The sequence below is a fragment of the Hyalella azteca genome, unplaced genomic scaffold, assembly GCF_000764305.2.
Source record: "Hyalella azteca isolate HAZT.00-mixed unplaced genomic scaffold, Hazt_2.0.2 contig16339, whole genome shotgun sequence".
Lineage (NCBI taxonomy): Eukaryota > Metazoa > Arthropoda > Malacostraca > Amphipoda > Hyalellidae > Hyalella > Hyalella azteca.
In genome coordinates, this window is record NW_025946163.1 from 68,700 (window position 1) to 84,693 (window position 15,994).

At 38.2% G+C, this 15,994-nt stretch overlaps 1 protein-coding gene across 1 annotated transcript; it reads right to left on the reverse strand.

Annotated features, from left to right (window-relative positions):
* Window positions 1-338: 338 nt before the first annotated feature.
* Window positions 339-13,933, reverse strand: LOC108679188 (cytochrome P450 4C1). Its single transcript, XM_018167788.2, has 11 exons — window positions 13,767-13,933; window positions 9,787-9,868; window positions 7,295-7,401; window positions 6,524-6,614; window positions 5,218-5,403; window positions 4,040-4,109; window positions 3,102-3,304; window positions 2,471-2,652; window positions 1,712-1,880; window positions 1,083-1,262; window positions 339-499 (listed from the first exon to the last, which is right to left on the reverse strand). Exons 1-11 carry the CDS (start codon window positions 13,836-13,838, stop codon window positions 339-341), a joined length of 1,503 nt encoding a protein of 500 aa, XP_018023277.1. The 5' UTR covers window positions 13,839-13,933.
* Window positions 13,934-15,994: the final 2,061 nt, after the last annotated feature.

Consider the following 15,994-nt stretch of genomic DNA (forward strand, 5'->3'; position numbering starts at 1 on the left):
GTATCACTGTACATGACAAAGATTGAATTGAAACACACATTTGTATAATGCACGGTATCTTAAAGCAGCACGGCTTCTGTGGTGCTCGGTATCTTGAAGCAGTATGACTACCGTGATGCACGGTATCTTAAATGATCTTATCTTAAGTTGTATTCAACCGCAAAATTGTATAGTAACATCCATCACCCCCTGCGTTTTAGGGTGGTCATCACCCCCTGCGTTGCAAGGTGATCATCACTCCCTCCGTTGCAGGGTGACCATCACCCTCTGCGTCGCAGGGTGACCATCACCCTCTGCGTCGCAGGGTGACCATCAGTCCCTGCGTCGCAGGGTGATCATCACCCCCTGCGTTGCAGGGTGATCATCACTCCGTGTTCTGGTCGTAGCGTTAGTTCTTTCCTAAGGCCGAGTTCATCGACGGTTTGCCTGCACGTCACTTCAAAGGTACGCAACAAGTGCGCCAGCACGACCTTCATCTCCATCATTCCGAACTTCTTGCCTGTGCACAACAAAAATAAAGTTAAGACTTAATTACATAGCGAAAAACAAAAGGGGTATATGCTCGAGTGATCCCCATTCGATCAAGTATGTCGAAACTACTTAGATTGAATCATTAAACTCCAATAACTTCTTAGATCTTTCATAAATGATTAGTTACCTAAATTGTTTATCCCCATAATATCACGAGTGGTTCTTAAAAGAACAGCTTAAATAAGAGTTTATAGGACCAATTTCACAAAACTTATACACGGCGATAAATATAGCGCCAATCTAAATCTACTTCATTGATCCAGGGCCCATACTTTCAAAAAAGTTAAGAGATCGTAAGTTCATCAGCCAATCATTGACGGCCTTTCAAGCAAAATCCACCAACCATAGACAAGAAAATAGAGCGTAAGTACTTACGTTCACTTAGCGAATTTGGAAAGTATGGCCCCAGAGCCTCAAAAGTGGTCAGGCACTTCGCCGATTTCGCGGCGATGACAAGCGGGCGCGTCGTCCACTCGTCTCGAACTCTGTAGAGCGTCAGTGAAACGGGAAAAGGATTGTACAATCCCCGAGAACAGGATTGTATGACATACCAATGCAGTTGCGGGGCCCGGCGCTGAAAGGAATGAAGGAGAACGGGTGCCTCTTGGCTGCCTCAGCCCCCAGGAAACGGTCGGGGTTGAAGTTGTCGGGGTCAGGGAATTGTTCGGGGTCGCGGTGGATGCAGTATACCATGATGATGATGTCCGTTCCTTCTGGCAGCTGGTAACCGTCTGGGTTAAATGAACAGGACGCAAAAATTAACACACTTGTAGGTGGGAGCTATACAGTAGATAGTGCGGGCTTCCTACGCCTATCGTTAGGATTATAATGCGGAGTGATTCTATCTTGAATAAGCTCACCATCATATACCATGGTGAATGTGCTTTTTTTCCAATATTTTATTATGTAGGTTTGAGTTTATTGGTCGATACATGCAAATGCTCCCGAAATTAAATAGCCAGTTTCGGTATCATGAGGCCAGTGGAATTCACATGCGCAAATAAATACATTATGATAAACAAACTTTCACACTATACATCTGTCCTTTCTTAACACTCGTCGGATCGCATTGTAATAATTGTACCTAAACTCGATACGATTAAAAAGATGTAAAATATTGCAGTATGACAAGGGTTAATTTGTTTACCTCGTTACTAGTTTACGTCGATACCCATCTCACCGGTCACGGCTGGTTGGTGGAGTCTGCGACTCAAAAAAGGGAATGGCGGGAAGAGCCTGAGGGCCTCTTTGATGCACGCCTCCAGGAAAGTCATGCCTCGCAGGGCAGCAGAAGTGATGGTTACGTCACCCTCCCCGAGGACCTCATGCAACTCCTGCACTACGCGCGTCTGAAAAAAAAGAGTAAATCGGGAATTATCACTTTTTACTGATCCCATTTTACTCGTTAATTAAATGACTCGACTTGATTAAAAATTCTTAGATAAAGATCAGGGAGGAAGTGGCGTTTTTTAACCTGCATTCGAACTCAGTCGTGGCTGCCCTGGAAGGTAGTATAGAGGTGATACATACGCGTGCCCTTCGGTTACCGTACGACCGCCAGGAAATTAATTTTCCGATCGGAAAAACAGAGTGAAAAGCTGATATCTAGCCGCTAATTTACTCGCTGGTCAACTGTCCGACTTCCCCTCGCTAAAAGCGGACAGGACCGAAATTTTAGGATAGGGTAGGGACACTAGTAGTTCTACAAAAAAAAGTCGCATGCGGACCCACCGGAACGATTTTTGCAATACAGAACACCCTGGATGAACTATGTACTTATTTATCAACCAGTTGGACCAATGGTTGAGTTGGCCACAAGCTGAGCGTCCTGAAGCAGCTTGTCCTGAGAGTGACTCGAAAACCCAGGTCGCTGGGTGCGAGAGACCGTGTCTCTCAACACTGTACCACAAAGTCCTCGGTCTAATCTCGAGAGGCTCGCCTGAATTTGTGGATGACAGCCCAAGAGGAATAGGGCGAAGTTGATCGTAGTGGCCACGGATTCGTGTCCTGCAAAAATGAACGTGTCCACCTCCGCCCTTATGTTTTCGTCAGACAGTGGCCTGTCGGGTTGTTCAGACGTTTCCAGCAGTATGTCCAGGAAAACAAGACGTTTCTTGCCACCTGAAGCACACAGTACAGGTTTTTTAGCGACATCTGGCAATCACGTAAATAGTGCCATACTAAACACAATCGTTTGCTTGGTAACCGAAATAATCTTATCTGATGATTACCACAGCTTTGCCATAAGACATCGCGCTTTCTGACGATTTAGAAAACTGGCAACTGACGGAACTCACAATCAAGTAGCAATAGCAACGCCAATTAACCATGTCAGCTGCGTTAACAGGCAGCACGGGTACCAGCTATCCGTGTTAGGCACCAATATAACTAAGTATCAAAAGCAAATCCAGTGCAAAGCCGAGTTAATTTCGAAAAAATATTCAATACACCTGCCGTTAGAAATTACAGGCTACAGATAATGCTCTCATGGATGATGCTTTGGATTAACAATTGTCAAAAATATAGTCATTTTAGCGCCATAAGTTTTCGATAAGTCGCAATTTACAGACCGTCCGTTTGGATATCCTTGTTTGAGTCTTTTTCGGCCTTGAGTTTGTTGTAGGCGGTTCGTCTTGTTTTGATGGCCCCAAGAGACATGGCGTGAAGGGCGCTGAGAAGCTCGCTGTGTTTCTTCCCAAGTCTCGACAGCTTGAGCCCGATGTCGCTGTGGAGCCACGGGGCGAAGTGACGCTTCATGATAAGGTCACTCATTCTGAATGATATAGAAAAATCACGATTGGTGCAAAGAATACATGGTTATATTAAAACTTAGCTGAAGAGCATCTGGTTAAAAGATGGTAATATCATTGGAAATGCAAAGTGATCATTGGGAATTCGAAGTGAGTCTTGATATTAAAATCATTACCAATTTATTTTCACGTTCACTGCAAATTTCGTTCAATAGCAAGAGAGAAAGTGCTGAAATATTCCACGACATAAATTCTGTACATTATTTTTCCCCACGAAAAGTAATGTTCATTTACAACAAGGAAAATTACAAAAATGAAATATTCGTCACAGTGGCGATGAAACAAAAGTATCGGGTAAGGGAAGGAAAAGCGGGCGAACAAATAATCACAAGCATATACGATGTAACGCCATCAATAACAAAAAATTAACGCTAAGAAATCAACAGGGATTCCAAATTGCTAAAGTTAGAAATACCGTAATGGGATGCGTAAAAACATTAAAATATTTGCCGGTCACACGGACGTTGCTCCGATGTGTGCGAGAAGATAGCCAGTACGATAAATCCTAAACTAATCTTCAGTAACTTGGGTACTGCTGTTGAGTAACGTCATACCATCACGATATGACATCACGCCAGAAATTTTCTTGTCATTTTAATTGTAATTGAATATTAACAATGAACGCTTCCAGGAGCATGTCCAGGAAAGCAAGACGTTTCTTACCATCTATGTAGCAGCAAATTAACTAAAATATTTACCCGTGAACAGCCTTAAGATAGTTGCATTCTTCGTCGTTCTGGGCGTTGATATCGACGCCCATGGCCGTCTCTACAAGAGAGAATGTTTTATTTTAACACACTATTTCGACCAACCAATGAGATAGCAAACATTAAGGGAATGTATGAAGTGGAGCAAGAATTTAAACAACTATTTGGGAAGTAAGACTTCGTTACAGAAAATTGATCTTTTTTCCTCCTTTTTAACTTATTTTCTGCAATATTTCTACAAAGTTCACGTAACTGGTAGTTTTTCGTGCCGCTCACGGGATGCATGCCAGATGCCAGCGTTGCCCAATACCAGCATTTCTTTCATTATCCTTTCCGTGCGTAAGCCTGCTACAGGGCAAAGTAGCCTAAGTGATTATTTGCTAAAAGCCATAGGTACAAATTCCCTTCATGGAAATGAACCAGCGAGCTAATGAGAAACAAGCCACCAATACAACCGCTCTAAGCCGTATTTAGAGCCGCCCAACAGTTCTATTCCATGTTGCCTAACGCCTAACCTCACGATTTTCGGTAAGAAACTCCCTACGCCACGTACAGCGCTGTTGGTGCACAGCCAGCACTAGTACTGGAGCCCGTCCGCTCGTCGCAGCTGATTTCCCCCAGCAAAACTTTACGCTATTAAAAGAGGATCTATACGAGTTGTAACCTAACGTAACCTAACTTAACCTAACCTAATTCGGGTAAGCATTAAAGGTCTGCGAGGAAAGCCTCCAGCCAGCCATGGCGGTAAGGAGGAGAGTCGGGGTAAGTGTGGAGGAAGAGGATGCTGGGGGATAGTAAGGCAGCGAAACAGTGACGCGGGGTTCACGTCTTGCGGAGTAAGTAAGGTGATGACGCATTACCGTTTGGTACAGTTCACATTTGCGACAATGCAGTGTGGTCAGCGGACACTTAGGATAACAGCATGTGTAAGAAGTGATGGTATGGGTTATAAATCATTGGTAAACGACGTATTGACCGTTAACTATGTGGAGTAGAAGTTTGTGAGCTGAACCAATTTTGGTTAAAGTTCGTGTGGTGAGATTTGGCAATTGACTACAGCTGCTTAGGTGCCATGATGACAATATTTATGGCATTTAGATGGTTGATGTTGGCTCCAGGGCTGATTTACGCGTCAATTTGCTGGTCTACGGCTGCGCACCCCCGCTCACCCATGATGATGTCCAACGAGCAGAGCTCCACCAAGGGGCACACGTTGAAGGGGGCGTCACCCACTCTGCTCTGGAGTTTGTCGACGAGACGCAAGGCTTGGTGGTTGAAAACCTCCACGAAATCTTCCAATATTTTGAAATGGAACGAGGGAGTTAGCAGGCGGCGACGGGACTTCCATGTTTTGCCTGAAATTGGAGATGAAAATACTACATAAATTTTAAAAGCAATGTAAACGCATCTCAGAATAATATGCGTTTAAAAAGTACTTTTTAAAAGGCCACACATCTAGAGAGGACGGTGTCGTCGATGTAACACATGTACAATGAATTACTTATTTTATTTTTTAATATTATTTTTTTTTTATTTTTTATTCTGTCAATTGATTCTTGCATTGTTTCGGACTTTACGTAAGTGTACAAAATTTCAGATCGATTGGAGAGGTAAAAGTGTGTTAATTATTGATTATAAGATTTATTGCAGACAAACAATAATTAAACTACAAAAAGAGAAGTTAAAGAGAAGTGTGGTAAAAATAAGACAGATGCTTGACCGTGAAAATCGATTGACCGTAGTATGTACCCTTTTAAACGTTGGGAATTATTAAATCTTAAACTACTGACCAGTGAATGAAGAAGAATGGGTCATTCAACACGGAAGGAGTACTCGGAAAAATGCGTACATCTTGTCAAGAACTCTGCATATTTTTTCCTCCTTGTCTTCATGTGTGTCATGCTTCAATGTGCATAATAGAGACCAAATTTTAGTAAAGTTAAAGGGTAAATGATAATGGCGCTTTTGGAAGGGGACAGTAGTAGTAAGGGGAAGGGGACTGTGTCCTGTAAAACTTACAAAAACTCACCGCCACTATTAATTGCACTATATATTAACTTGGACTCGTGTATAGGAACTTCTGGACACAGAAGGACCCATCAAGCATTTGCACGAGGCCAATTGCAAGATATATAACTAAATGGCAGTTAGTATTTGACAGTTGTACTGGCCGCCACCATGTTGTCTCATGTGCAATTAACTTTAAAAATGTGCATTATTCTTTAAACGTGAACGTTAGTGATAAGGAGATGGCGTTTACTGCCTATCATAGTGAAATATCATCAATAATTTCCCGGGAATAATCATTTTAATCAACGTAGTCGCAATTTTTATAGCATCTTATCAAAATAAGAGCACTGCAGAATTAATCAAATAAACGTTTATCTTAATAAACGTTTGCCTTAATAAATGTTTATCTTAATAAACGTTTATCTTAATAAAGGTTTGTTAAAATTAGGTTTAATTGCTGGCTACCAGTAGAGGTGAGCAGACTGATGCCAAGCCAAGGTCGCATGAAGTCATAGAGGCGGCCCTTTTCAATCAAGACGTTGCTGGTCAACAGACCCTGGGGACGACAAATTCTTTAATAATTTCTTTCTCATTAGTATTATGCAGCAAATTTTTGATTGATTTCAATTGTGATCCAAGAAACAGTCTTTGGGCACATGGCCATGGCAAAGCGTCAATGGGGTATAACTATTACCAAGATAGCCCCCGGGGGACCAGTTGCATGAAACAGCCAAGCAATGTTGAAGAACTTAGCCAGACTGCTTTACCAAAGTTCCACTTATTTTTATTTAGTCATGATTATACCGCTCATTTATAATACTAGAAGGCGAAGCATAAGAAAGAAAGGCTGAACGGCTACAAACAATAATATCGTCCATGGGAAACACACGGAGCCCCCAGAATACCTTGAACAAAAGTACTGTCCAAACTACACGAACGAAGAACCCTAAGGAACATGTTACACATAAGTAACCTTAAGTGCTATGTTCACACAGCATATTGAGCCCTATAAGAACACGTTGAACAGAAAAAATGTCCAAACTACATGTGGAGCCCTGAGAACATGTTACTAATAAATACACTTAAGTACAATGTCCAAACTACATGTGGAGCCCTGAGAACATGTTACTAATAAATACACTTAAGTACAATGTCCAAACTACATGTGGAGCCCTGAGAACATGTCACTAATAAATACACTTAAGTACAATGTCCCTGCAACACAATGAGACTCACCTCCACAGAGCGGCATTTGCTGAGCAGGACGTAGGGTTTGAGTCCTAAGTAGATTCGCGCGATGCCGTTGCCGTGCTTGGAGAAATTTATTAACGTTTGTAATAGTTCTGTGGAAGGGATGGGGGATGCTTTTGCGTTAGATGTGAGCATTTTTAATTTACATTTAGATGAAAGAATCAGCCAAATTGTTGAATAAGAACTGTTGTAAAGAGGTAACGAATAGATGACTATCAAGAACTATTATGACATTTTTACACATAAAAAAGCTTTTACTTAAATCTCTGTCATGAGACAATTTTTGACTGGAGCATCAAAGTGACACTACTCTACAAAATTTAAGCAAACTAAAACTAAATCTAACTAAACTAATACTATCCCGTTAGTTAAGGGGAGCGTCTGGGTCCAAGAAACACTTTTTTATTTACGGACGGATCACTTTGAAACTTCGTACACATGTGTAAAACAGAAATTTAAGACTTTTTTGTTCGTGTAAATTTTTCGAAAAAAAAATTAAAGAAAACGTGAAATTCTTAGAAAACGGCTAAAAAGGGGGTACTGTAGAAAGCTATCTCCTAGGATTTTCAAGCTACAGCATCGAGACGCATATCATTCGATGCGTAAGGAGCATATCTATCGATTCGTTTTAGCTTTTTTCGAAATTCGAATTTCTGTGGGTGAGGGTATTTCGTAAAATTTTCGAAACTTTTTCGATTTCCCCTTTTTTTCGCCCCCTTTTTCCAAATATTTTCGAAACTATAACGAAATTAAAAAAAAGCTAAAACCAATCTCTAGATATTTTATTTGCGAATCGAATGGCATATCTCTCATTGCTGTAGCTTCAAAACTGTAGGAGGAGATAGGTTTGCAGTGACAATAAGTGCGAATGTTCAGTAGGACACGACAAAGTCGCGCGTGCATCAAAATAGCCATTCAAGGTTGCAAGGAGGCAAGACTAGACGATACTGGAGCTTAATTTCTGTCAAGGATGGTGCGATCGACTGCACGCAAATCATCCCGTACGACAGCATGCGGGTTACTGAAGCACAGCCTGTTCACACTGGCTATATAACTGCACTGCGGGGAATTTGCCCGTATCTTAAATGTTAAAGAACTCCACCACCCCTAACCCTTTCGCGATCTGTCGTGAACGCACAAATCAACGTACAGAGATGGTTTTGGTACCGTTGGATAGGTCAGAAAGTCAGCTATAAGATGAGACTAAAAACGGGAAAAGCAAAAGTTGTCGATTTTGGACCCAGACGCTTCCCTTAAGGCTCTGATTGAGAACCGCGAGGCTTCGAACAGTCTCGGCCCTTCCCTATGAGTTTCTCTACAAATTAGGCTGAACTTTACTCCACTCATGAATGAGATGGCGATATAAATTTTTCCATGCTTACTCAGCTAATTATTCACAAACGGTGAACGGTAACAAAATATATGTAAACTTTGTATTAAAAGAGTTATGATGAAAGGAAATTTCAAGAAACTCTGAATATTAATATTCATCAAGTCTGCGACTTATACACTTTTCACGAGATGTCAACGGGTTATAATTTTTAATCTCCGTCGAATACTATACTCTTCATTTCTTGACAAGCCTCCTTGTTGTAGCTATTATCTACCAAAAACTAGTTGTGAACAAGCATGCTGATACGTGGAGGTAAAAGCCCGTATATTAACTAATTCGATGGAGGCTTTATGGAAGGTATTAGGGAAAGAGACGTATATGTAATGAGGGGCGATGAATAATACGTGGTTATTGGTCGGCATAGTCCAATTAGTTATAGCCGACCGCTGGCCATTCCTCGGCCGCTTGAAATTCGAAAGTTCCCGCAAAAAGGTCTGCCTAAGATATCATATTACTAAGACTACAAGCTCGAGGATAGCGACTAGCCGAGCTTAGGGCAGATCGAGGATTTCACACGATGGTCGCGAATACCTCGCTCTCAGACTTCGCGGCATTTCGACTACAAGCCTTAATCAAGTCTTAATCGTTTTTCTTGTGGACTAAAAAGTAGAAAATAAAATGCTTAAAAAAACTTTTTAAAAAACCACGCTTTTCTTGTGGACTAAAAAGTAGAAAATAAATTATGGCTCGCACCAAAAAACTTGGGTTGGGCATGTATACGTTCACCATCAAATTTCCAAAATTCGTGTGTTGTGTGCTTTTGGCTTTAATCATAAATCTGCCCGACACACGTTTTTTGGGGCGAGCCATAATTTATTTTCTACTTTTTAGTCCACAGAAAAACGTGTTTTTTTTTAAAAAGCGTTTTTTTAAGTATTTTATTTCATAAGAGCTGATGACGGGATTGATTGAATTATGTGTCATGTATTTACAATACACGATTATACATATTCTCTGACTACGAGCCTTAACTGAATCTATTATACTATAATAGATGTTGCGTTGCTATATGTGATGATGTGATGATGTTGTGTTGTGATGTTGTTGTGATGCTATAATAATTACAGCATCCCCCGTCACTCACGCTTGCGAGAGCCCAGCAGCTCCAAGGTGTTGCCTAACAGCGGCAGCGCAGGAGGCCCCGGAATGCGCTCCAGCAGACGCACCTGCTCATAAAAATCGCAATATTAAAATACATAAATTTAAATTAAATAATTTCAGGTCAACCATCCCGGTGCAACTTTAAATATTAAAAAATAAGATCAGTACTCACTGCAGTGAGTGACGGAGAGCGCATTTTCTCGTCCGTCCGTCCGTCCGTGAAGTCACAGACAGACAGACGGACGGACGGACATGACGAGCACAATGGTGCCTTCCTTCCATAAAGATGAAAATGCGCTAAAAATACGTATATATTAAATAATGTCATTTAACCTCGCCATTACAACTTTACATATTCCAAAACGTACGAAAATATTAAATAATTTCAGGTTAACCTTGCCGCTACAACTTGCAATATCAAAATACATGAACATAGATTGAATATTTTCTGGTGACCCTGCATATTTCAGCACCTATTCTTATTAAGCATTTCGGATAGAAGTTTAAAGGGAATTTTTCGTCATGAAGGTTTGAAAGTATTTTAGATCGCACTCTATTTACATATACTGTGGAATTAATCACGATATTAAGGTGGACGTTCAACGAGCAATCAGGAATTTAAGGTTTATTATCTATGACAACGCCGGCATTCCGTTATTATTTATTTTTATTTTGTATGTATATTAGGAAATTTAATAATGTTTTGACGGTAGCATCGATTGCGTTAGATTGCGTTATAAACATCTAATGGATTCGGGGTCATAGGGTACATTAGGCATACAATACGTTTGGCGTCATTGGGAACACAGCTAATGCGTTCGGGTTTATCGGGTACACAGATAATGAAATTTGAATGAAGTAAAATTCCAAGAAATTTGTGAAATTTCATAAAATTTTGTACCCGGCCATCTTGATTCATCATCGAGTTCACATGAGACTGAGCATTCATCTTCGTTTCTTTATCAGGCGACGAAAGTTTAAACATGATGCTGCAAGGAAAACTCGGGGAAAATTTTTTATCTTCGTTCGTATAAGTCTCCAGGGAAGGAAAATTTTATTATTTATCTGGTGACTTATTTGTAAATCTTGAATCATTTTCCATTCAACCCTGTTTAAATCCTATCAATCCTGCTCTCGCAACCCTTAAATCCTGTTTAAATCTTGCTTTCGTATGTAGTGGAGACGCTGGATAGTGGAATATCAGCAGAGCTTATACATAGTCCACATTTGAGATTTATTATTCATCAAAAATAGGATTTCAGAGAGATACTCCGAATAAAAATTTAATCTCGTTGATTCCGAACAAAATCCTGCTGCCGATCAGCGAGATTGAATCAACTGTCGGAAGTATTTTTCTACATATGCCAGGAGGAAAATCAGGTAGTTAAAGGGCATCCTGTTCATGCGTCGCCTAAGATCTTACGACGAATGGGAAGCAGGAGGGTTTTAGGAATTGCTGAAAAAATATAACTCAGTATTCACTGCAGTGAGCGACAGAGAGCGCATTTTCTCGTCGACGAAAACGAGAATTCACGGACAGACGGACAGTCAGACGGACGGACGGACAAGACGAGCACAATAGCGCCTTTTTTCCATAATGAGAAAATGCGCTAAAAACGATCTTGTTTGTATCACTCACAATTAAGAAAATTTTTTTTAACGTAAAATATATGTAAATATATATAAAAATATAGACAAAATATATTTTAAATACTAAATATGTCTTTATTTTGCTATTTATATATCTGCTAAACCACTATGGGTTCCCGGAAAGATGAAGAAGAGCACTACGATTGTGAAACCGAGAAATAATTTTTCGTGTACATTAAGTTAATTTTTATGTTGATTTCCAACTAACAAAATATCAAAATGATAGCAAAAACGTTATAAATCGTGACTCAAGTCTTCCATTCTTAATTGTCTTGAGATATATATGAACTGATGAGAAGCAGTGATTTTGAGAGCCTGATTAGATAAACTCTGTTGGAGCAATTTCGTGACTAAGGAAAATACAGGGTTATATAGTATAGCCGCTGGCAAGGCTGTTCATTACAAAATACAAAGCAAAAATCTTCCCTTACAAAATGCAAAGCAAAAATAGTCCATAACAAATACAAAGCAAAAATTACCCCATACAAAATACAAAGCAAAAATTATCCCATACAAAATACAAAGCAAAAAATCACCCCTTACAAAATACAAAGCAAAAATTGTCCTTACAAAATACAAAGCAAAAATTGTCCCATACAAAATACAAAGCAAAAATCGTCCATAACAAAATACAAAGCAAAAATTGTCCCATACAAAATACAAAGCAAAAATTGTCCCATACAAAATACAAAGCAAAAATTGTCCCTTGCAAATACAAAGCAAACACTAAAACATTTTTTCTCGGTAATATGACGGAAGATGAGGAAAATATAACGATATGAGATAACGTGCTTGCATTGATAGCGACGTAGAGGGTGATATTGATAAGAGATTGCTTGCATACGAACTGAAGGAGAATTTGTTCATGTAATGCGCTATGCTTTGTAATGCGCAAAACACTTGTAATCATCATAACATTTGTTGATAGTGAAGCTTTCCCAAGAAAATATGATGACTGAAGGTGTCCTTGTACTGGTAAGTCTGGACCTGGTAACAACATCTTTTTTTCTTAATACAGGGTGAACCAGAATTAAGTAACCCTTTTAATTTGTTAATAAATAAAAAACTAAGAACGTTATGAAGTTGAAACTTATTTTATTTAAAAGAAGAACATTTTTATGGTAATATTGTATCCTAGTTTTTAGGATACAATAACTAACTAGGATACAATATTACATACAATATTTCAACTAATACATATTATTAATACATAATAAATATTTTAACTAATACAATAATAAAATATTGTAATAGGATACAATATTTTAACTAGGATACAATATTACCATAAAAATGTTACAACTTCATAACGTTCTTAGTTTTTTATTTATTAACAAATTAAAAGGGTCAGTTAATTCTGGTTCACCCTGTATAATAGTAATATAATATAGCAGTGTCAGCGCTTATTATAACTTAGGCCTGTCGTCGATTCTTAACATTGCAGAACATCCACAGCTCGTTGCGAGCTAGCTTAAGTGAACCCGCAACTCACTGCATCAAAACTTCATATCATAGAATAGCAATTTGTCCATGAAATCATTTGAAAAGTGAATGCCAATTAAATTCTTGGAAAATCTTCATCGTTATAGCTTCGATGAAGATGTGGTGAATTTACCTGAAGGTTTCATCAAATTCACACATAAAATGTGAATTTGAATAACATTTAATGATATGTTTTCTTTTTGCTCAGTCGAAAGTGAATAAAATTTACGATGAGGTTAAATCCGAATAATAATTTTCAAACTAAAGTAACATGAATTAAAAAATGATACTTTTGAATCCTCATCCAACCCAGAACTTTAATATTAAGCTCCCGTTTAGCCAGGACTTCAAATTTTATACTTAGTCGTGTAATCCTGCGACATTACGAAGCGTGGTTTAGATGGCAGTAAATGAACAAAATCCAATTTGTATGAATTAAAAATTTTAATAAATTAAGTTTGGAATTTGATGTCATGCCGCGCCGAATAAACCTGCTACGCATCAAGCAAAAACTGAACGATAAGCGTTCACTTGCTTGCTGAAGAAATAAATACATTATTTCTTAATTCACCTGGAAGGTAACCGCAACATCAACAAGCTGATGAATCTGCTACACCTACATTATTATTTCATTTTAAATTCACTTATTATATTACATTTAGAGGGCCAGCCAGAAATTGAAGGCGAAATATTAGTCCGATATGACGGATGGGCTTCATTCATAGACAAAAAAAAATGTCATTTTAAAACGGACATTTATGTACAGCTGGACGATAGAGAGATAAACAAAATAAATAAATTTTTAAGATATGTACATGAAGCGAGTCTCACCTTGCGGTATCTCTTGAATGCCATCGACACGAAGATGAAGAACAAGACGAAAAGAAGCGTCTCAAAAAACATGGTTGACTGCCTGCCTACTATAAAAATCTAATAAATAATCTAGGCTTTTGAATCGAATTAACTTAACAGAAGAAGAGACCACTACATGTAATGCTTGAAAAATGTTTAATTTCACCAAACGACACCTATTTATTACAAACGGGTTGAGATTAATAACTCAATAGAAATATGGAAATAAAGATTGCTTAAACTAACTTGAATTGTAAACGAAACAGTCCGTATTAGAGCCGAACCCGGCGCCGATCTTGGCCGGTACAGCCGCGTTTTAGCAGGACGGAGCCTTGCAATAATAAATGGATATCTATCTTTATCATAACATCATTTTAGTGCTGCTTTCGAGAAGGTAAACAAGAAACGCAATTCTTATTGTAAGAATTTTAAGAAGGGTTGTAATTCAATTGTAATTTTAAGAAGGTTTACTGTGCAGAGAGACCAGCCACGGAGTTATGCCAGCCTTTCATCACAAGAGGAAGATAAAGAAGTGGAGGATGGAAGATAGAAGAAGAAAGAAGTGGAGGGTTCAAGATATAGAAATAGAAGTGTCACAGATAAAGAAGTGGAGAATAGAAGATAGAAGAAGAAATAAGTGGAGGGTTCAAGATAAAGAAGTGGAGAATAGAAGATAGAAGAAGAAATAAGTGGAGGGTTCCAGATAAAGAAGTGGAGGTGTCACAGATGATTCCCTCGCACTATTTGTTTTAAGATCAAACGATTCAAAAATTACATTGCTTTGTTTGCTTGTGATGTTTTTTGCTGGAGTATATAGATAAACGTTTTCAAAACAACACCTCCATCATTAATAATTATAATACTCCTATAAAAATTTTAGAAAAGTTTTAAAGAACAAAAGACAACTGAGAAATAATCCTCGAAACTCATCCTTTTATAGCGGATAACAGTAATATTTGCCTTGCGATAATGGAATGGAATATTAAATTACAATATTTATTTAAACGTTTAGCTAATGATTTGAATTTATCTATGTAAGTTTTCGGATAAGAACAAAATAAGAAAGATCACAACAAATTTACCTTTGAATAAATAGTTTTTCTACCCCTTTCAGTAAATCGAGCAGTGTGAAGTGGTCATCCAACTAATTAAAAAAACTAATTAAAAACGTACAAAATGTAATTTATTTAATAATTAAAACGTACAAAATGTAATTAATTAATAATTAAAAACGTACAAAATTCAGAACATCGTGGTAAAAAGTGAATTAAATTACGTTAATTTAAAGAGGAAATTCAATAATTAATAAAAAATTTGGGACATTTTTGATAGACACACTATGTGCAAAAGCGAGTATCCAGGATGGATATGTCCTGAATTAACTAATGCTTATTAATTAATATGCATATCGTGAATTAAAGAATGTTTTTTAATTAAAAGGCATGTTATGAATTAACGAATGCTCACTAATTAAAATGCATGTCTTTAATTAACGAGTGCTTATTAATTAATATGCATGTCTTGAATTAACAAAAGCTAATTAATTAATATGCATGTCTTGAATTAATAAAAGCTAATTAATTAATATGCATGTCTTGAATTAACAAAAGCTTAAATCTCAGATTCTTTAATTCGGCATAGGTTTATTCATAGAACAAATAGCCAATGAATCACAGGCTGGTACAAACTTAATAGTGATCGCATAGTCTACTCATTATTAATTTCATCCAAGGACGTATTGAATTTCGGTTAATAATATTTTATAATTAATTTATATTTTTAATTAATATGATTAATTCCATTTTATGATGGTTGTTTCATTAGAATTTCTCAAGAGAATTTTGCTTTCAATCAGGATGCTACATTAATAAAAGTTAAAAAATAGAATAAAAATTTTAGCTTGTCCCTGTAACGCAGCACTCAAAGAAATACTGAGACTTTGTCAAAAAAGCGGTTCACTCCTTGCCATTGTGTGAGTCAATCTGACCGATACAAGGCCAGAAGAAGAGCTCGTTTGGCTTGAAAAAAGAACGTATCAGTGCTACGTCCGCTTTATTTTCGAGCTGTGGGTAAGAAAATGAATCGCTAATTCGATAATATGGCCCCTTCGAATTTCTGTGAATGAGCTTCCAGGAGAGAACCAGCGACAACCTCCCGCACTGAGCGCTAAGCGCCGAGTGACATCGCAACCGCCACCCGCCTGTTCC

What these genes read in the sequence shown, in the direction of transcription:
- LOC108679188 (XM_018167788.2), bottom strand. Translation starts at nt 13,838, where the DNA reads ATGTTTTTTGAGACGCTTCTTTTCGTCTTGTTCTTCATCTTCGTGTCG. An exon ending in CAGTCTGCTCACCTCTACTG is followed by an intron (nt 5,404 to 6,523) that starts GTAGCCAGCAAT and finishes CTCCAATTTCAG; the next exon opens with GCAAAACATGGAAGTCCCGT. An exon ending in CGGGCCCCGCAACTGCATTG is followed by an intron (nt 500 to 1,082) that starts GTATGTCATACA and finishes TGTTGTGCACAG; the next exon opens with GCAAGAAGTTCGGAATGATG.